This window comes from Acomys minous (assembly GCF_964271855.1).
Source record: "Acomys minous genome assembly, chromosome: 13".
NCBI classification, from domain to species: Eukaryota; Metazoa; Chordata; class Mammalia; order Rodentia; family Muridae; genus Acomys; species Acomys minous.
The window spans coordinates 12,288,363-12,306,574 of NC_140495.1; the positions used below are offsets into that span (position 1 = coordinate 12,288,363).

Here is an 18,212-nt window from a genome sequence, read left to right on the forward strand (position 1 = left end):
AAAAAATCCCAAGGTATAGGAGCCAACTCAAAAACTGGGCAAAATCTCTGATCTCTGATGCTGGGTCTGCAGTCGATGCAGTGACAGCTCTAAGCTCCTCTCCTCCACACGCAGGTGTGTGTGTGTGTGTGTGTGTGTGTGTGTGTGTGTGTGTGTGTGTTCCTTAGCTTGAGATACTACAGTACCTCTCACAGATGTGGGACCTACTGCTCCATCTCTTGAGTCTGGAGTGGCCTTAGGAATTGAATTGGCCTATAAAAAGGCAAACATGAAAATGCAGCCTTTCCTCATCCTTAGCTATTTATTGAGTTTGAGACCACCCTGCTCAAGATATATGAAACCTTGCCTCACCAATGCCCTGTCTGTCTGTCTGTCTGTCTGTCTCTTTCTTTCTATTTCATGTGCATTGGTGTTTTGCTTGCATGCATATCTGTGTGAGGGTGACGGACTCCCTGGAACAGGAGTTACAGACAATTATGAACAGCCATGTAGGTACTGGGAATTGAACCCAGATCCTCTGGAAGAGCAGCCAGTGCTCTTAACCACTGAGCCATCTCCCCAGTCATGCCTGTGTATTTTTAATCCAATCAAGGTGATGATGAATTAATCATCACAAATAAAGATAATAATAAAGAGTATAACTGATTTTAAATGTAAGTACTAAACAACAATGTAAAAGCAAATTATCACCCAGATCTACATATACATACATGGGGAAATCTGAAGACGGGGTACAGAAGACAAGAAGAGGACTCGGGGCAAAATACCCCTTGATAGCTTATTGAACTCTAAATCTGTGCATTTTTTCAACGTGAATATTTGCTTTCCGTTTTCTTAGGAGGGATGAGCCAGTGAAACCATGCTTGTTTTATTTCTATTTATCTGGGGGTTGAGTGAATGAAAATCTATCTCACATTAAAGTGTATTTTTCCCTTCCTCGTTTTATTTTCCCACCCAACTCATCCATCCTTCATTTCTAGGCCAGGAGACATGATTACTCTTCTAGAAGACTCCAATGAAGACTGGTGGAAAGTAGGTATCTTGGTCTTTAAAAAGAAATAAGGATCCTTTGGTGACGACAGTTACAATGAATGTTCCGTTTGCCACTAAATGCCTCCTCTTCCATTTCAGGGAAAGATTCAGGACAGGGTTGGTTTCTTTCCAGCCAACTTTGTTCAGCGAGTAGAGCAGCATGAAAAGATTTATAGGTGTGTTAGAACCTTCGTTGGCTGCAAGGACCAGGGGCAAATCACACTGAAAGAGAACCAGGTAAGTAAAGTACACAAGCCCCAGCACGCATACACAAGCCGGAACAAATGAGGGGACCAAGTGTGCCACTTAAGAAAAGATGGCCGTATGCCAATGGGGTGGGGTAGTTTGAATCCAACAAGCAAAACCAATGTGCCAGGAAACCTCCATTTTGGTTAGTTTTTATTGTTGTGGGAAAAAAAAATACCACAACTAAAAACAATTTAGGGAGGAAAGTATTCATTTTAGCCTAGAGTTTCAGAATGTTAGAGTCTGTAGTGGCTGGGAAGGCACTGGGAATGGTGGCAGGCAATGAAAGCCTGGCAGCGGGAACAGGAAGCTGTGTGACCACATTTCATCCAAACACAGGAAGAAAAGAGAATGCAAACAGGAAGCTGTAAAACCTCAAAGCCCGCCCCTAGTTACGCACTTCCTCTAGCAAGGTTCAAAGGTTCCATATCCTCCCCCAACCAGTGCCACCGCTGGAGACCAAGTGTTCAAATACATGAGCCTGTAGGGGACATTTCTCTTCCAAACCACCATGCTTACTTAGTGGAATCTGTCAGAGAAGAAGCAGATAAAATGCCACAGTGTCATGAGACAGCAACTCATCCCTGCACCTGTGTCTGAGGACCACTGGTCACTGATGTTATGCTGCAGTGTTCCAGGGCTTGGTCTCTTGCCTCCAATCACATTGAATCCTCTCAGATCTCCTTTCAAGCCTCAAGCCTCCATGTGTCCCCCTAAAGGCCATTTGCCTTCACAGAATGGCATAAGACAGAAACAAAACACATACTGACAAATCATCCCAGGCAGAGATTCTGGATGTCTCCCTGCACCCACAAATACACTATGATTAACACATGTTCTTTATGAAGTTGTTGGGTTTTCTGAGCCCTCTGGGGCTATAATGTCCTTAAGCTACTTCCTTCTAGACTCCTTATTTACTTCTAGATGCCTTCCTTCCTTCATTCTAGACTCTTTACTTCCTTCTAGACTCCTTACTTCTTCTAGACTCCTTACTTCCTTCTAGACTCCTTACTTCCTTCTAGACGCCTTACTTCCTTCTAGACTCCTTACTTCCTTCTAGACTCCTTACTTCCTTCTAGACGCCTTACTTCCTTCTAGACGCCTTACTTCCTTCTAGACTCCTTGCTTCCCTCTAGACTCCTTGCTTCCTTCTAGACGCCTTACTTCCTTCTAGACTTCTTCCTTCTAGACTCCTTGCTTCCTTCTAGATTCCTTACTTCCTTCTAGATTCCTAGAAGACTCTAGATTGAGACATATGGGACAGTTGCAGCTCAGCTCTGTTCTGTTCCTCTCTGAGTGTCTTCTTCCTGCACAGAGAGGGTAGTCCTACCTATTTCTTCTTATGTCACACACCTAATCTTCACTGCAGGGCGAATTCACATGCTCAGACCTCCAAGATTGCTCTGCACATGGTAGATGAGGATCTGGGGAACCAGAGTTAGAAATGCCCTTTCTTTCCCAATGAAGGCTCACAGTTGATTGTAGACAGGGTCCAGAAATGAGACCTACAGCCCAGTCAGTATTGTGTGCAGTACTGTCTAAAAGATGAAAGAGCAGAGGTGCACGTGCAGAGGGTCCTCAGCCATCTTTAGCCTTCCGACTAAGTGATGGAGATCAGATGGGATCCAGGTACCCAAAAGATCACATTATCACAGCCCACCTCTCCTTTCCCTCACCACTGTCATCACCCCCATCACTGTTGCTATGGGCTACCCTGAAGCTCAGGGGACAGTGGCATCAGGTGGCCCATGGAAAGGAAAGGGCCAGGAAGAAGCACAGCAAAACTGGCCTAGGAGACAAGATTGTCTCATTGCCTACCAAGGGAAGCAGACTGGAGCAAATCTAAAGAGTGGTGAGTCCCTGACCCACCCCTGAAGAAGCAACACAGACCCAGGAAAGACAGGTGGGGTCTTTTTCAGTGGGAGTAAATAGCTGGCTGGCAGAGGGCTGAGGAAATGGCTCAAGGAGTAAAGTACTTACTGTGTAACTGTGAGGACAGGTGTTCACATCCCTAGCACTCTCCCAGAAGCCAAGTTGAAACAGGATCACCAAGAAAATGTAGTTAGTGTGAATGGCCACATCACCACATCGCAGGCTCAGAAAGAGACCCCATCTCCGTGAGCACAGTGAGGAACATGCTCAGTGCCGGGTAGTTATAATGTTTAGATACTTCGTCCTGTAAGTTGTGTGAATTAGTTATGCAGTATGTCCTTTTTGCGAAGGAAGGAACAGAGTCCCACAGAGGTCGTGCGCCTTGCTAAGGGGTACGTGTAAGCATAAGTGTCAGGCAGGGATACTAGCATGGGCCTGCATGCCCAAGTCGGCACCTCTACAGAGCTCGCACAGGCTCCCTGTGGAGCGCTTCACCGCAATGCTGTGGCCACGTCTCTAAAGCTGTGCACACCCGACACAGCAAACACAACCTCGAGTTGTCTCAGTGAAGACAGGGATTTGGATAAAGAAAGGGCTGGGAATACCGATTGTCAGGTTTGGTTTTCCAGGTACAAGAAAACCTCTGAGCTGGGGGGAGGTGGTGCTCTGTCATCTCAGTGCTTGGGAGGTAAAGGAAGAAAGATTGGGAATTCTAAGCCAGCCTGGGCTACATGAGACCAAACAACAGTTTTAATTTAAGAATATTTTTTGTGGATGCTGGGCATAGTGGAATGCACCTTTAATCCCAGCATTCAGGAAGCAAGGGCAGGCCAGTCTCTATGGGTTCAAGTCCAGCCCAGTCTATGTAGTGAGTTTGAGGTCAGTCAAGGCTACATATATAGTGAGACACCCCCCCCTCCCTAACTCCAAAAACAAAACAACGTTGTTATTAAAAGTAAAAAATTTCAACTTTGACCTCCACTTTAAGTTTCTACATTATTAGTTTATGTGAAAACTTTTGACAGCTCTTAATGTAATATAGTGGAAAAGTCATTGGTGCCAATGTCATGTAGAAATGGGTCTATGCCATGTGTGGTTTTGACAGTCACTTCTAAACATTACGCAAAAAAAAAATCAGTATAGTATCATCTCCCTGATGCAGACCTAAGAGTTCAGTGTGGCCACCTGGGTGGAGAGAGCACAGTGCCTGGACACCATGGATATCTAACCAAAGTCACAGTCATCTCCCGCCATCATCACTCAGACTTCATGTGCAGCACCAAACACCAGTAGGCACCAAAAATAGCCAGTGTAATATTTATAACTCTAAAGATGTAAAGAGGCTGTTAACAGATAAATAGGAGAACATTTTTTTCTGAAAAATAAATGCAATGCTTCTTTATTAAAGCACATCTCTGTCTCTGAGGCTGATCTTTCATAATCATTATTTTGTTTATCCACAGAGCTCTTGTTTCCAGATGGAACTAAGTTAGCCATTATGAACACATAGGAGACTGCCTTGACAGGATGAATTTTCTCCATTTTTTTTTTAAACTGAAAAAGAACACCATTTAATCAGCTTTAAATTTCTTTAAAATATTTTTATAATTCATGCATGATTCTGTCATAGCTTAGAAATGTACTTGTGGATTCCTTGTGTTCTTGCAAAAAAAATTAAACCAAAAATTACTTTTAGATTATAAAAGTGAAATTTGTTATTATAGGAAAATTTAGAAAACAATCTTTTTAAAGATCAAAGAAAATAGCAACCACAGCAATTCAACCATCAAGTTCTTAGCATTAAAAACGTTGACTTATTTCATGCCAAGCCTTCCTTTGGATGCATAGTTTAATATCATATTTTATTTAGTCTATCTAATTCTATTAGTTTCATATCAAATTTTAACTGGTATACATACATCAAAGTGGCAAACTTTGGCAGATTGGCCAAATCTGGTAGCTTATGGTTATTATATGATAAGACTTAGGATTTTACTTTTGTTTCTAAGTCTGTGTGTGTGTGTGTGTGTGTGTGTGTGTGTGTGTGTGTGTGTGTGTGTGTTTAATATAGTACTCATGGGAGCCCAAAGGAAGCACTAGGTCCCTTGGAGCTGAAGCTGCAGGCAGTTGTGAGCTGGCTGATACAGGGGCTAAGACACATACTTAGAGCAGAGAAATCAACCAGAGTCATTAACTATTAACCACTGAGTCTCTCTCAGTCCCCATTTTTTTTTAAAATAACCTTTTAGAATTTGTCTACACCAGAGCTGGGGACAGAATGTCTGCCTGTCAAGATCATGGGTTCTGTCCTAGAATCATGGGGAGAGGGAGGGAGGGGGGAGAGAGGGAGAGAAGGGGGTGGGGAAGAGGGAGAGAGAGGTACATTTATGTGTATAGATTTCTGTATTGTCTTTAACCCTATAATGGTTGGGTTAAGCCACTACAAAAGAAATGGCCCATACTGCAAGCCTAAAATGCTTACTCGCCCTTTACAGAACAAGTTTGCTAACCCTGGTCTAGCTAGATATTTTTTAATCTGTTTAACTATCTTCTGTTTCTAGATACTCCAGAACTTTTAAAACTATTATTGAAAACCACAATGAACAACATCAAACTTAAATCTTTCTCTCTAGTTCTGAATATTTTCTCAGGTCAGACTTCAGAATTTATAGGAAAATCGATATAAGACTTTTTATATTTATTTATTGTGTGTGTGTGTATATGTATGTGTGTGCATGTGTGTGTGTGTGTGTTTGTGCACATATGCATACACAGCGTGGATATGGATGTCAGAGAACAATTTGAGAAAGCTGGTTCTTCCCTTCTGCCCTGTGTGTCTCTAGGATCAAACTGAGGGTGTCAGATCTGACAGCAAGAGCTGTGACAAGCTCCACATAAAAGACATTTACAATTCCTAATATGCCAAACTGCCTCCAAAAGGCTTGTCCCATCTAGACCTACCCCTGCTGCTTACAGGAATACTTGGGATACCACACTCTTGCCAGAATAAAACATGACTAGTTTTTGATGTCTGACAAGTTAGAGAGGTAAATAACATTTTATGTTATTCCACACTGACTGAATAGAAAAGAGGTTGTAATTTTATCACAGACTTATAGGGCAATTATAAAATTTGCTTGTGTGCTTTGCATATTTTCTTATGCTACCAATAGATTCACATGGCCTATGATATGTGACCAAGATTTTTCCCAATTTCTCTTACTATGCCTCCAGCCTAGAACGTAAGAATCCCTTTGCCGGGTGCTTTCCTATTTTACCATATCTTCCCTACAGTTTTCGTGCACCTTCCACTTCCTTATCTCCTTTCTCTTCCTAAGAGACTGTCTCAAAGCTGTGACCATTTTACTTACATTTCCCTAGGGTTCAAGTCAGTTTTCCATTGCTTCGTATGTGAACAGGATGATAAATCTTGACTGTCAAACTGAAAGCTTTAGAGCCACCTGGGACACAGCTCTGGGAGTCTCTGGGAAAATGTCTCCTAAAAAGTTTAAGTATAGAGAGAAGACACACACACTGCATGTGGGCAGTGCCACCCCCACAGACTCGGGTCCTGGACTGAAGAAAGGGAAGAAAGCAAGTAGGCAGCCAGCATTCATTTATCTCTGCTTGCCGACTGAGGACACATCCACCTGAGGCTCCTACCACCATGCTTTCCCTGCACAGAACTAAGTCAAACAATCCCGCCCCCATTTCCTTCCTTAAGTTGCTTTTGTCAGGTGCCTTGTCAGAGCAATGAGGAAAGTGACTAACCTAGCGGCGTCAGTGCGTCTTACTTCCTCATAGGCTGTTCTCCACAGACAACCTGCTTGCCTCCACGGTGCATTCCTTTGCATCTCATGACATCATCTCTATACCTCAAGAAACTCTACCATCAAGAATGAGTCTTCAACTACACCAAAGACTGTTAGCCTCTATATGTATATGTTTGTACATATACAAATTCCTTGCATATTTTGAAGGCTTTCATTTTATTGCACAGACAACAGCTCCCCAGATCCATCTCTGTCCTAATGTCCCAACCCTTAGACATGTTATTTCAGATATGTCAGGATAACACTGTCCTTCACCATCTCAGTGGGCTAAGTTTGAGTGCAGGAGTTCTTAGGAGAGGAAGTCAGTAGGTCAGAGGCAAGAAAGAAGATGAGGGTAGAAGCAGAGCTCAAGGAGAGAGCTGAAGATGCTTTGTTGCTGGCTTAGACAACAGCATATGGCTATGAGCCAAGGAAAGCAGGTGGAAGTTGCACAAGACAGCCACACACGTCTCCTCTGAGATCTGAGGAGACGCCATCCTGAAAAACAGCTGGACTTTAAGACTTCTGACGCTCAACACCATGGGAAAATAAAGTTTGATGTTCTGAGCCATGAAGCCTATGGCTCCTGGTTACGGGCCTGGAAACCAGTCCAGATGTTATTCAGAATGTTCTTGGCAGATGTATGAAGGGTGTGGACACTGATACGGGGGCCTCTGTCAGATGGATAGCAAAATTTAATCATGTGAGCCCAAAAGCACAGAAGTGTCTTCTGCTGAGGCAGGGGAAGCAGGTGCAGACGGGTGGGGCAGAGAAGAAACAGAAGGACCAGTCCAAGCAAGACAAAGCCAGAGAATGACTCGACCCACAGGTTTTTGTTGTTGCTGATTTGTTTTGTTTTGTTTTATGAGGTTGTCAGGGGGTGTTTTTGTTTTGTTTTGTTTTGTTATATTTGTTTGTTTGTTTGTTTGTGGGTTTAAAGATGGGGAACAGAGCCCCAGTACAGGAGGCATTGGCAAGTTGACAGCAGCCCCTAGTAGACAGACACTAAGGAAGTGGGAACCTCAGCCCCACCACCACCAGGAGCAACAATTTCAATGCACAGTACGATGCACCTTTAATTGAATTCATCCCTGAAGAAATAGAAAAGAAAGAAGATAGAGTCCTTTATGTTCTTTAATCTTGACTCTGGAACTCTTTAAACAGAAGAAAAAATTTCTGTCAAGCCCCCGTGCTATCAGCCCTAAAGAACCACAATGCAATAGGTTAATGTCAATTAGTGCCACTGAGTTGACCATAGTTTGTTATGACAGAAATAGCAAACAAATGCAAGAGGACAAATTAGGAAACTAATTCAACTCAAATTCAAAGGGTTTCTTCTAGGTGCATGATGAGGGTCTGCTGTAGGGGGCTCTGAGGGTTGGTTTGATCCCGTGGGCAGACATCTAAATCCCTTTACCTTTCTCCTTTAGAGTCTTCAGAATGTTAGCTGCCTCCTACTACAGGTCACAGGTACCCACAGCCACTTAGGAAATGCTTTTCAGACAATGAAAGCAATGTTCTTCTGAGTACATCTCTTTGTCGAACAAAAGAAACTTTTCCCAAAGTCCCTTAGCAGATGCTCTACCTGGGCTGACTCCTGGACCTGGGCCCCATTAGAGGGAGCCATGGTTAACACAGGCTTAGTCAACCCTGAAACACTGAGTAAATTAGTCTGAGTCCAGACCAGTTCTAGAGGATTTGAGACCCAGGGGAGAAACAGGGCCTAAAAATGGTGATAAGGGCTGAAGAGGTGGCTCATTGGTTAAACACATAGGCTGCTCTGGCAGAGGATGCAAGTTCAGTTCCAGCATCAGGCAACTTACAACTTCCTGAACTCCAGATCCAGAGAATCTGGTGCTTCTGGCATCCATGGGCACTTGCACTCATGTGCACAGAGATACACACATACCTAGAGTTGAAAAAAAATAATCTGGGGTTGGAGAGATTCCTCTGTGGTTAAGAGCACTTGCTGCTCTTCCATAGGACCTGGGTCCAGTTCCCAATACCCATATGGCCAATCCTGATGGTCTTTAACTCCAGTTCCAGGGGGCTTTAAGCCCTCTTTTGACCTCTGTGTGCCCCCAGGAACACAAGTGGTAAACATGCATACATACATATATACATACATATAAGCAAAGCATACACATAAAAGTAAATAATAATAAAAATAAGATAATAAATCTTTTTTTAAAAGACGATGATGGTGGTGATGACAATGGCTGCTATGACAAAAGACTAAGGGATTGAAAGTTGAGTTTAACTCCAAAGCAGGAACCTCCAACCCGGCAAAGAGACTGCTCTGGAAAAGTGACTTGAGAAGAAATTAAGTCCTAAAATTAGAAGACCATAAACAGGCTTTCCCCATATTGAAAAAGAATCGAGCTAAGGGTCAACTCATAGCTGGGCTAGACGGCAGGAGGCATGCGTTGTATAGGGGCAGGGCGTCCCTCCTTGCCCCTCCCCAGAATGCATTGCACCATCTCCACCACAGAGGCTGGCACCATGTACGCAGGTCAGGTCTGACCAAAAGTAACTGTGCTGGCCCAATCAGGAAGAAAAAGTCTTCTGGCTAGAAAGCGAAAGACGGTAGGGAGAGAGCAGAGGGTAGGGGAAGAAAAGCGGAGGCAGGAAGGGATGGAAGAGAATTAAGAAGGTACCATTTTTAGTAAATCTGACCACTCTGGTTGTCATCTTAAAACCCTTTAGCTTATGCCAGATGCTGCATTTGCCCATCACCCCTGATGCACAGCATCAAGCCTTACTCTTCCGATTCACCTACATCCTATGCAACACGGGCAATTCTAAGTTGACCAAAGTGGCCCCATTCAACTGCCAGTGGTTATTTAGTGAGTGGCTCTGACCCCATTATAACCACTGAGATAAGTCAAAAAGTGAGCTGAGGGACTCAGCAGGGCTCAGCATGGCCTATGCTTCTAGTATGCTCCAAGCTTTGACAAGGCTCCCCATCTTCCCCTTCCTCTTTTCACCCTCCACCTCTGTCCTGCCCACACCAAACTTTGTCTGTCTATCTGTCTGTCTGTCTGCAACAGGGTCTCTCTGTATAGCCCTTGCTGTCCTGGAACTCTCTCTCTGCAGACCAGCCTGGCCTTGAACTCCCAAATCTGCCTGCCTCTGCCTCCTGAGTGCCGGAAGTACAGGTGCATGCTACCATACCTGGCCCCTTAGGTTGAACATTGTCAGCTGCCTTTTTCTTCATTTTTATTCTTCTATGTTTAAATGCCACTTCTTCAAGGACTTGCTAACCCCTCCATGCTAGGTCAGGTCAGGTTTGGTTTAGGGGTGTGTGTAGGGGTGGAGAGTATAGACAAAAGTCTCCGCCTTTGAAAATCAGGTGGCCCTCCACCTTTGGGGTTCAGCTTACCCAGGTAGGCTCCAGCGACCAACATGACCTCCGGCTACTTCTGTCTCACATGACAGGGATCCAGGCTTTGAGCTACAGGTGGCACATCCTCCACTCTCTGGGATTAACTCCTCCTGCCCTGTACTTTAAGCCTCCTTGCAGTCAGGTTTCTGCGACACAACTCACAGACCAGCCCAGTGTATATCCCAGAGCCCAGGGGTCACACATCTACCTCCAGATTGTGCTGACATTCGCTGGCGGGTGGGCTCCTTCTACAGTGAGCCCCCCTAGAAACAAACGCAAGGTTGCCCCAGCTGAATTGCTATGCATCTCTTGTCCCAAGTCAGTGGGGCCACCCATGTCCAGAGCACCTGTGGCTTCCTTCCATCTGAGTCACACCCTTGCCTGGTTTTTCCCTTCTCCATACCACTACTATGTGTTTCAAACTCCTAAAAGCACCTTTCCGTGTATCCTCTGGGTCCCAGCTCAGGCTATTTCTGGGGAAAACATACTAAGGCACAACTCAACTGTGGAAATGGGTCATGAAGGGGATAAAAAAGAATTACTCTTCCCAAGAACCTCTTCTCCCATCAGGCCTCATCCCCTTCTCTTCCCTCCATTGGCCTGTGAACAGTGAGTGGGAAGGGTACCCAAGTGGATTTTCACAGCCTCCTACAGGTGCCCGCTCAGGAGTATGAGGGATGCTCGGGTTTATTTGCCTGGGGCTAGTAATGACCTTGTCCCTTGGCTTTCTGATGTTGTAGGATGCACAAATAAAATGCACACACTGGACAGGACCCCGTGGGTGATAGCTATTATTTTAGGTCCTCAGCATAACATATTGAAAACTTGCATGCCCCGTGACGACTCTGTGATACGTTTTTGTCATTCTTTCCTTACTGGTGACTCTTCGGGGAGTCACAGTATCTAATGCCATTTTGTTAATCCTCGCTCATAAAGCCAGAGCCCAGAAAATATTCTGCATCCGGGCCTATTTCCAAGCCCAGGTTTGCACTTAACGTTTTATTGAGCGTTTTCTCACATTGCCGCCCCCAGCTCCCTGTCTCTGAGCCATCTCTCCTTTCCCAGCTGGGTGTTCCTGTACCCTCAATCAGTAGCAATGTATGCTGCAAGTCCCCACTTGTTCCTGCTGAACTGAACCTTTAACTTTCTCTCCGCTGGCACTCAGATCTGTGTAACTTCTGAGGAAGAACAGGACGGCTTCATCCGAGTCCTGAGTGGGAAGAAGAGAGGCCTCGTCCCACTGGATGTCCTGGTAGACGTGTGACTGCGGCAGTCCCTCCGAATGCAGGAGACCAGCGCTGCTGATCTCACTGTTGCCCACCCAAAGGAGCAGCCGCACTGATGAGTGCCAGGAAACGGGATGACTTGATGATCTGAGGCTGTGGTAGCAATCTGGAAGCAGGCAGGCCCACTGCACAGCAGATCCATGCTGCCTGAGAGCAGCAACCCAGAGCTGAGGGCAGCTCGGGGGGGGCAGCAAGTGGGCTGTAGCCCAGGCTGCCTCAGAACTCAGCTCCCTTCCCGCCCACCTGTGCAAGGCTGGAGTATGCCCCCAGGTCATGGTTTGGTCCTAGAGAGAAGCTTGGATCTGAATAGCCAAGTGTTACTCTGATTCCAAGGTGATTGTCCCCAATGCTGGCTAATCAACCTCATGGTGACTCCTGCGGAGACAAAAGAAGGCCAGCCTCCCAGCTCCAGACACCCCAGGGCTCACTCCAGCTCCTGCTCAGTTTGTGACTCTGCCTGCAGGATGGTTCTTTCTTTCTCTTCAGTCCCTGGAGCACATCCTAGGCAGGTCTCAATTGGCATATTACCAAGTGCAAAGAACTGATTTACCTACAGATTGCTAACCGGGGCATCCTCGCTACTCTGCTGACTCACAGGGGTGACAGAGCAAGGTCAGAGGCACAGAATCAAGCAGCATCAAGGAGAAGTGGGAGGGAGGGAGGGAGGGAGGGAGAGAGGACAGGAGGAGAGCCCTGAGCTACTGGGGTTGTGCAGCCATTTTAGTTGGGGTGTTTTTCCCCAAAGCAGGTGGGGCTGGGAATGGGAAGTCAGCATGAGGTCTCTCCATGTAGGACTGCATTGTGGAGGATGAGTCCACCGTGCTGGGACCCAGGGACAGGGGAGTGCCACTGAGAAAAACATCACAGGATAAATGTAGCCAACTTAGAATCCATTCTCCTCTAGGGCAGCATTTTGTTTAGCTCCAGCAGGTGTGAAGTGGAAATGAGCCGGTAATGCTTCATCTCTGAGCAAACAGGAAGCTGGGGCTTAGCTCGCATCACCTAGGGACCTCGCTCTCTACCTGTACCGATGATGTTTACAAGAACACACCACACTGCGATGCCTTTCTCCTGAGCCCTGTCCCAGCATTCAGACCTGCTTCCTAGCAGTCACTGACATGTTTCAACATGACACACAGTGACTTTGGGATTAATGTTGCTTTGATTTATTTTGCCACTGAGCAATAAAAATCATTAGAACCATCGGGGTTGGACTCGGCTCTACTTCGTTTTGTTTTCGTGATTTGTTTTGTTTGTTCCAGGAAGGATCTCTAGCCGAGGCTAGCCTCAAACTCGCTGCATAGCAGAGGATGACCTTGAACTTTGATCCTCCTGCTTGTACTTCCACAGTGTCAGGATTACACCACACTCAAGGCACCCCGACCACCACACCCAGTGCATGAAGTGTGGGGCCTGAATCCGGGGTTTCATGCATGCTAGGCAGTCCCTCTACCATCTGAACAACATCCCCAGGCCCCCAAAAGCCAGTGTTTTGCTTTGGGTTTTTTTTTTTCCATTCCATTTTAAAGACTTTTCATGGCTACATCCCATGCATGTCAACCTCCTAGACCAAAGAATCATTTGTCTGTTTAATGTTTTTGTTGCTGCTCAGAATGAAGTCTGGAGCTGAGCTACGGCAGCAGCTGGTCTCGCAGTCGTCTGGATGCCTTACTCCCATTCTGTAGCCAGCACCCAGTTTTATCCTCCTTCAACATCCCCGCAAACCCAGGTCCACAGGCAGATCACAGGTGGGTCACATGACCCAGTGCAGACTCTTTCACCCTCTAGTCAATTTTCCATTTAACTGGGACAACCTCGAGACCGGAAGGAATGAAAACCTCCCGTGCCCTGCTCGCTTCTCACTGAGCTCATGTCCACTGCAGGCTTTTGGTACGGGGGTACCCAATGTGCATCTTAACATCAGCTTCCTTTTTCCAGCGGATTAGAAGGACAATATGGTATCCAACCCCCCAGGTGGTCTCCCTATTGGTCTTTGTGTGAATCAGGGCTAGTCTTAAGTGGGCGGTGATATGTAACGGAACAGACGATGTGCAGCACATGAGGCGGGCTCACAAAACTCACAGCGTCTGCCTTGGCCTATCATAGTATGCATTGTTGAGATCTTGGGACACTACGTGAGGACGACATGTACATGAGGATACTATAAAGGACATGCCTCTGTTTGGGCAATCATCTTATACTTAAGCAGCTGGGGTCCCACTCCCCCAGTGGTTGTCAAAGCAATGAGGAGTTGTCCCTTCTGAGTGACTGACTGATACCAGGAACAGCTTGCAGCTCCTCTGAGAAGGTGCAGGCTCAATGTGTAGTTTTAGTATCCTCTTAAGCACCCAGCTGCTGCCACTAGCCACCTCCCAGTGCTTAGCATAGCCCAGCTGTGATACAAGGTGACCATGGACAGACCCAGAGAGTCAACAAAGCTCAAGAACTGAACCCGAGCTGTGACTGTGCCTGTCCTTGGCAGAACTGCATCCCTGGAAGGTAGTCACAGGTCAGCAAAAGATGCTAACGGCCTATTGGAGTAAGGACCTAAGGAACATCAGTTGACAAGCCGGCTCACAAGACCCTTTTGTGTGTCTGTCTTTCCAGTCTCCACGACTCCCAGGTACAGATAGGGTCAGAAGAGGGGTCGGGGGAAATAAAAATTGTTTGCATGTCAGAATCCTTAAATCTCAAGATGAGTGGTGTTCAAGTAAAATACAGAGAGTAGGTCTGTGCCTGAGATTAACCATGAGCCTTCTGATGCTGGTACCCCATTAGAAGCAGCAAGTGAAAACCCAGTGCTCTAACAGGCGACCCTAAGGTCACGGTAGCTGGTAAGGTCCCTGTGCTCAGCACTCTCTAGCTGTGGGAATTTGCAGGTCAGTTCCTCAGGTATTAAGCAGCAAAGCCCAATGGAGGGCATGGTACAGAGCACTGGATATGAAGATCTCAGTATATAGGTTTATGGCCTTCGGTAATCACTCAGCCCAAGAGGGCTACAGTTGTACACCAAGCATGACATTGTAACCTCCTTGATGATGCATTACTGTTCCTTGACTCTCTGCGTCGTACCAGGACGTCCTACCATCTTGCTCTGCAGTGTAAACTGGGACATTGCTAGACCCTCTGTCACTAGATTATGAGCAATATATGAAGAAGAACGGACCTTTTTCATAGTTTCAGGAATACACATTTGTGTGGAAGACTGCGGACTCTCTCTTTTCCTTGTACCCAGCACAACTCTCTCTAGAGAGTAAGTGTTCAACAAACAGTTGCATTTTGCATTCAACTGAATATGTATCCAAAGCAGAGGTACCAGCCAGTTTGGCTGTCCTCATCCTTTTAAAACCTAGAGAAGGCTATTTGGGAATTTCCAGTCCATCATCTAGGCAAGTATAAAAACCTTTGTCAAAATTTCTAGAAAGTTCCAAAGATTGTGTTCTCCATTTGCCTCCCTGAGTCTATGACCTTGAAAGCTGCTTCTGAGCTACTCCGGAATAGGCTGCAGACAAAACTCTGTCATCTCGCCGTTGTTTACAAAGAATCCACCCCATCAGTCACGTTTCAGGGTTAGAAGAATTGACCCCATGAGGTCAGAGAAGAAGTCCAGCAGGGAGTCCTAGCCCAGTTCTCCACCATCTCCCTGACCCTTCCTCCCCGCCTCCCTGGTACCCCTGACCCTAGCAGCTCCCAATGAATCCCTCTCCTTCTACCAGGACCTTCCTCCTTTTGCACCTCAGCAAATCAAGAGCTTAGTAATCCAAGAGGGGCCAGGAGCCTTTGAGAAGACACCTCTGTGGGGAAAAAAACTCAGATGAGTTTTAACAAATTATTAAATATAAATTACAAGTCATGTAACTATCATCTTTACTTACAAACCAAGTCTCCACTCAGAATGATGACAGGAGGAGCCCTAAGGGTTTGTACGTCTGGCCCTGGTCCTGGCATTGACCTTAGAGAATAGACCCCTGTCTGCAACATGGAGTGCATGGTCCCTGGTGTGTGCGACACGGCACGCCAACCAGGATGTCGTCCTCAGAGTGAAATCTTCTGAAATTCTCACTGCTTTCCCTCCTCAGTGAACAGTCAATGTGAGGAAAACCATAGCTGTTGACTCCTAGAGTTTTCCCTTCATGTTGGACATGGGATTATTTCTAGGTGTTCTCTGGACTTCGTGCACATGCACACACACACACACAGGAATGCTTGGACATACACAAAGTATTTCTATTGTGTTTCTGATTTGAAAACTGATAGTAATTGATTATTGATTACTTTTTGGGAAACTCCCTTCCTGACACATTAGAAAATAAACAATTAGAAATTCTTGGTGATTTCTTACTTTGGGGGGGCGGGGCTAGGAAATAGGGTCTGTTGTAATGCTTCAGCAAGGAAGAGTACTTATAACTCTTGCAAAAGACCTGAGAGTGGTCCCCAGCACCCACCTTGGGGTACTCACAACCGCCTGTATCTTCAGCTCCAGAGAGATGCATTGCCTCTGGCTCCACAGTCATCTGCACTCATGTGCACACACACACACACACACACACACACACACACACACACACACACACACTACAAATAATTACAAATACATCTTTTTCTATGAAAAATAAGAATCATAGTCCTGATCAACAGCAGGTATGGAAAGGCAAGGCGCCTTAGCTCTGCTACTCGAGTGAGTGGGGGTGACAATGCTTCCACTCTCTCCTCAGCATTCCTAGTGCACCAGCTCCTTGCAGTCTACACCATTAAAAACATCTGGCCTTCTTCCCTTCACAAGAATTCGGCGCTGACTGGTCTCCTTCAGTCATTCCCCCAAAAAGCGTAGTCTGCTTGATCAGTATAAGAACAGTGGTAACAGTACTTGCTCACATAAGTCTAGATCCACTATTAACCTAGACAATTACTAAATGCTTATTTTATCATTTTAGTTATGTTGCCAAATTGTCATAGACAAAAACAAAAACATAAGTGGCAAACGCTAAATACTACAGCTTTTGACCCAAACCCACATTTTGTTTCCTGACATTGTGAGAATAGCATGGAGTCAGTTATGGTTGTTGTTGCTGTTGTTGCTATACAAGGAACATAAACTCACATTCTCACTTCATTTCTTTCTAGCTGTAGACTTAAATTACTTAGCTTTGCTGAGCATCTGGGCAAATAATGCCTACTTAGAAATACTGTCAAGAGCATTAAGGAAGAGATTTACATGAAAAGTTGTAGTGGAGCGACTTCCTCAGAGAAAGCTCAAGTGATGTGTGGTTATGAATCAGTGCGGACACAAACTAAAAGTAGACCTACCACATGGCCCAGCCATGCCGGGGTATCACCCCAGGACCCCCCTTTCCTAGTCAGCATCCATCCTACAGAGATGCTCCCGCATCAGCCTTTACTGCTGCGCCCCTAGTGGCTAGAACTGGTAACTGCATGTTGTAGTGTAAAGTCAGACTCAGGAAGACAAGGGGGGAACTCAGGCAGGAACATCTGGCACGGAGCTGGAAGGAGCCTAGATCAGGGAAGTAAACTGGCAGAGGAAAGGCAAAGAGGGAGGTAGGAAGGCATGGGAGGCTGCGTTCTCAGAGTACACAGCGTGCCTGTGTGAAAGCGTCCTTTTAACACCCAGGACCACGTGCAGGGAATATGTGCCAATCTGTTCAAGTTTTTCTGTCTTTTCCAAAAATATTATCTTCCTATTAGGAAGCTACTTGTGTCCGTAAGCTTTTGGCCACAAGGCCTCTAGCCTTTCCTATTTCAGACTCTCCTCACTCGGTTAGAGTGTGAATGGTTAATGTCTCATAAACCAGAAAGTGTACGATGTTCGTCTGACTCTCGCCTTCACTTGTCTGGGACTTGAGGGTAAAACAGAAGAACCAAGCCTTAGCCATGCCCCTGTTGCCTGACCGCCACCTCCTCAAGAGCTATGGGCAAAATTCTTTATGCTTATATGGTCCCTATGTCTGCAACTCTCAAGGCATTTTTTTTTTCAGAGATTAAATCAGGACTTTCCTATGACCCTGACTTAATAAATGTCAAGCCTTCTATGTGAAAGCTCAGAATATCCTTTTGAGGAAGGTGGCCGAGGGCCTTATCTTCCACACAAATAAACTGAGGCATGAGGAAATAAATCAAGACTGCTGAGGGGGCTTTGTCCCTTAGTGTGCACTTGCAGTTTCGTATGAAGACCAGGGGTTCACAGGTAGTGTGTCCAGGGATTCCCAGAGGCACAGCCGGGTTTCTCGGGGACAATACCCACTAGTCCCATTATTTGCCTAACATGGCTCTGCAGGCTCTGGGGTATAGGGGGAGGTGCTGAGGCAGAGGTTGCCTTAATTGGAGAAAGCATCTGAGACAATGAGATGGGATCATGCAGATAAGCCAGAGCACCAAAGGTGTGCAAAATGGCATCCAATATGAGCCTACAGACTTCCTACCTGAGGTCAAGTCCCCAGGGCCACAATAAGCCTGTGCCTAGGAGGAAAGAGGAGCTGGGAGCAAAGGGGGCGGGGCTGAGAAATAGCTCTGTGCCTAAGGAAGGGCAGAGAGCTCTCGCCAGCATTGGAAGAGGAGCCTGCC

General features: G+C 45.9%; 1 protein-coding gene across 3 annotated transcripts in view; it reads left to right on the plus strand.

Moving 5' to 3' along the window:
• The window catches only part of STAC (SH3 and cysteine rich domain), a 115,874-nt gene extending 103,593 nt beyond the window's left edge, over positions 1–12,281 (plus strand). For all 3 annotated transcript variants that reach the window (XM_084753530.1, XM_084753531.1, XM_084753532.1), the window contains 3 exons: positions 981–1,032; positions 1,132–1,269; positions 11,513–12,281. In XM_084753530.1, the coding sequence (XP_084609656.1) occupies positions 981–1,032; positions 1,132–1,269; positions 11,513–11,611 (289 nt within the window). In that variant the 3' untranslated portion in view covers positions 11,612–12,281. The remainder of the gene's footprint in view (positions 1–980; positions 1,033–1,131; positions 1,270–11,512) is intronic.
• Positions 12,282–18,212: the final 5,931 nt, after the last annotated feature.